The sequence below is a fragment of the Silene latifolia genome, chromosome Y (assembly GCF_048544455.1).
Source record: "Silene latifolia isolate original U9 population chromosome Y, ASM4854445v1, whole genome shotgun sequence".
NCBI classification, from domain to species: Eukaryota; Viridiplantae; Streptophyta; class Magnoliopsida; order Caryophyllales; family Caryophyllaceae; genus Silene; species Silene latifolia.
This window is the reverse complement of record NC_133538.1, coordinates 164,438,290-164,442,697: the sequence shown is the minus strand read 5'-3', so window position 1 is coordinate 164,442,697 and position 4,408 is coordinate 164,438,290. Positions and strand designations below refer to the sequence as shown.

General features: G+C 38.3%; 1 protein-coding gene across 1 annotated transcript; it reads left to right on the top strand.

The window, feature by feature from the left end:
* The first annotated feature begins 2,801 nt into the window (after positions 1 to 2,801).
* Positions 2,802 to 3,905, top strand: LOC141629328 (uncharacterized). The gene has a single exon (XM_074442348.1). It carries the CDS (start codon positions 2,802 to 2,804, stop codon positions 3,903 to 3,905), a length of 1,104 nt encoding a protein of 367 aa, XP_074298449.1.
* Positions 3,906 to 4,408: the final 503 nt, after the last annotated feature.

Here is a 4,408-nt window from a genome sequence, read left to right as displayed (position 1 = left end):
TTCTACTCATGTCGGGCTCATTTTATTAGGCACACCTATGTTCATTTTGATTCTAGGTTTAGGTTCCAAAATCGTCGCTCTATTACCACTTTGAAACACCCCCTTCTTACCCGGCCAAGGTAATAAAGAAATGTTACCGTCTCGGTTTTCCGAGGCAGTGAAATCGGAATTACAATTAAGAAACTCTTTAAATAATTAACAAGTTTAGTGATTACACAAATGTAAACAAATGAATAACTGAAATACAACTCGTCAATGACTATATCATCCACCTAGTGGTTATGTACTCGACTCCAAAGTCCGTAGCGCGGCGGGAATCCCGATCATGTCAACAAGCAACACCCGTACACAACTTGCTCCCCACACGATCGGAAATATCATATAGATCGACACAGGCCACCCCGGAAATAGGTGACAATTACAAAGACACACAACACGTCTGTTTAAATAAATAAAGTGAGACACGACACAAAGTGTGTGAGTATGCAACATGACTATGATATGAATGGGATTCTATCAAACAACCACCACACCAGTACCTAGACAACCCCATATGTACCCACAACCACCGGTGCCAGAGACACACCACGACACCACACCACACAAACAGGTTTCGGGACACGCCCAGACGTACCGAGCCCGGAAGCCAACCGAGTCCCCTGCCAGACGTCGTGTCTCAATTACACGAGTCCCTCCATACTCAAGTCATTAATGTGCGCATTCCTCTTGGAGTGGAAAGCTCCAAAAGGCGACTCGAGCATGAGACGGTTTCCCAACCTCCTCACATTTCCTGAACAACAAGAAACCAACACAAACCGTCATGTCCTTCAATGCAATTTACATGGAAAACACCACAAATGTAAGATACCACACAATATGCCAATTACCGATTCATCATGATACATATTCCGAAATATGATATGCAATATGTCTCATATAATGCAAGTAATGACAAATGACCCACTAACAAACATACACATTATTGAAACTGAGTAAGATAAACCTACTTTTTAGCAATCCCGCTAAACAATAAAGCAACCAGATACAAATGTGCTCCTCCATAAAGTCGGCACCTAATTACGATAATAAAATATAATTACTAACTAATCTAATTAAATTAAATACGTAACTAAATTAAAAAAACCGTCTTAAAACTATACAAATTTCCACCAAACACCTGGTCACTCAGCCACCTTACACCACCGCCTGCCACCCTCATCGTGGGCCACCACCAGCAGCCGTGGTGGGCCACGACCAGCACCCCACAACCACCAACAACACACGACATAAACACCAACACAACACACACGACACACTCCCTCGAACACCATTCAATAAATCCACGAACCCCCTTTATAAATCTAGCGGTAGGACGTCTCTTCTTATCCACTCTTTCTTCGTACATCCGTCCACGTTTCAATCTCTTCATTTTAATCTAAATAATATATAAACTGTAGTTTTACTAATAATCAATAGAATCATCTTTAACAATAATCCATACAACATTATACTAATTATACTTCATTACTAACTTGAACTATACTAATTAACTAAAATTATACTAACTATACTAATTTACTACCTTTGAAAATACTCCACATCATACTAATTATAATAATTTAGTACCTTCAACAATACAAACGTTATACTAACTTAGTACATTTAACATTACTTACATTATATACTAACTTCCACCTTCAACCTTACTAACATTATACTAATTAACTAATCAAAATCACCATTAATAACAACACTAATACTAATCAAAATAAATAACACTAACGAAACTAATACTAATCAAAATCAACAATACTAACAACACTACTATAACCACGAACACATCTCTATTCTGAATAAGCCAGTGCTTTATGAGGAGGTCAAACAGGTGGTCTTTTCCATTCCTATTGATAAAGCCCCTGGTCCAGATGGATGCTCAAGTGGATTTTTTAGGGATTCATGGGATTTGGTTGGACGTGATGTGGTTGAGGCTGTTCAAGATTTTTTCAATACAGGTCGACTGTTAACTCAACTGAATGCAACAAACATAAGCTTGATTCCTAAGTGTGAGAGACCTATATCAGTTAAACAGTTCAGACCCATTGCCTGCTGCAATGTACTTTACAAGGTTATCTCTAAACTGCTATGCAATAGGCTTGCACTGGTATTGCCTGATCTTATTCATGAAAGTCAAGGGGCTGTTGTACAAGGTAGGTCCATTATTGAGAATGTTCTGATATGCCAGGATATAGTACATCAATATTCTAGGAAAAATGTATCCCCGGATGCTTATTCAAAGTTGATTTGCAAAAAGCCTGAATCTTGTAGAATGGGACTTTGTGGCACAATTGTTGGTTGGACTGAAGTTTCCTAACAAATTTATTGATCTCATGATGGATTGCATAACAACTACTTCATATACCTTGGTCTTGAATGGAAGTAACTTTGGGTATTTTAAGGGTAAGAGGGGACTCAGGCAGGGTGACCCAGTTTCTCCTCTTATTTTTACTATTTGTATGGATTATTTGACAAGGCTTATTGCCTATGCCTCTGCCAGATGGCCATTTCATTATCACCCACAGTGCAAAGGAATTAAGCTAACTCACCTCATATTTGCTGATGATCTTCTGATATTTTGCAAAGGAGATGCCACCTCTATTCTCCTCCTTGTTAAAGCTTTCACTTCCTTTTCTAATGCATCAGGTCTGCAGATGAACAATGCAAAGTCAGAAATCTTTTTTAATGGTATGAATGTGGACTTGCAGACTGATATTCTATCAGTCACTTGATTTCAGGAAGGAAAAATGCCATTTAGGTATTTAGGGGTTCCAATTCAGCTAGGGAAAGTATCAAAGAAAGAGTTCAGCAGTCTTGTGGAGAAAATGGTGACAAGGATCAGAAGTATTGGTGCTAGAAAGTTATCCTATGCTGGTAGGGTTGTACTTATAAACTCAGTGCTTAACACTTTGTATAACTACTGGGCTGCAATGTTTGTCATTCCTAAAGCTGCTATTAAGAGAGTTAAGGCTATATGCAGGAACTTTCTGTGGGATAGTTCCACTGAATACCATAGAGTTCCCTTAGTGGGTTGGGACAGAGTAACCATGTCAAAATCTGCAGGAGGACTTGGGATTAAAAAAGCCAGCACTTGGAACATTGCTTCAGTTGGAAAACTGGTGAATTGGTTATATGTGAAGGCTGACAGGGTCTGGATTAAATGGATAGATAGTGTTTATCTCAAAGGAACGAACTGGAATGATTATACACCTGCAAATGACTCTACTTGGACTTGGAAGACTATATGTAAGGTGAAGGAGCGGCTTAAGAATGGATTCATTGATAATTGCTGGGCTCCTCGTCAAAAAGGTTATACAATTGGCAATGGATATGAATCGCTTATGGGAACAACTCCTACTCAGCATTGGACAAAAATAGTTTGGAATGAATGGAATGTGCCCAAACATTCCTTCAATTCCTGGCTGATAATGCAGGGTGGACTGAATACTAAAGCTAAACTCTTTTCTTATGGATGCTGTCAGGATGACTTGTGTGTCCTATGTGCTGAACAGTCTAAAACTATTGAGCATCTGTTCACTGAATGTAAGTTCAGTTGTCAAGTTCAGAAATATGTTGAAGATTGGATTGAACGTCCTTTCCCCACTGATAGTGAGCTGCTGAATGTTTCTGGCAGCAGCATGAAATGGAAAGCTCTAGCTATGGTGCTGTCTTGCTACAGATACACAGTTTGGTTTCAACGTAATCATGCTCGAACTCAGTTCAGTGTTATGAGACTTGTGATAGTGGCAGAATGGATGAAGATGGTGGTCCAACAACAAATTCGCAGATTTACTGACCGTAGAGGTGGACAAACTGAGTTGGATGCAAGGACTTGGGTTGGTTTCTGTTAATAGAAATGCTGTTTGTTTCTACTTGTAGAAAGCTTTTTGGTCCTTTTGTAATTGGATAAGTTTTTATTTTTGAAATATATATATATATATATATACACTCACATTTGACCAAAAAAAAAACACTACTATAACCACAATCATAACTATCAAAACCCCCAATTTATATAATCCTTAATCTAATTTCACCAAAACCTAATTAAATAACATCTAAAAACCTAATAATCAACACAAATGTTTATATAAACATATCAAATCATCTTAATACTAATTACAATAACAAATTAAACTAAAATTAAACTAAGAAATTGAAATTTAAACAAAGAAATTACCTTCAAATATAAGGATGAAACAAAGTAAGGGAGAAGGAAAGAGTGTCGGCGTGTCCTAGTGGTCGCAGTGGTGGTGGTCCGAGTGGTGGTCGGAGATCCGGCGTCGTTGTTTTGTGTGGTGGTGGTCGTACGTTTTTTGTTTGGTTTGTGTTTCAGTAAAGTAAGAGAGAGGGG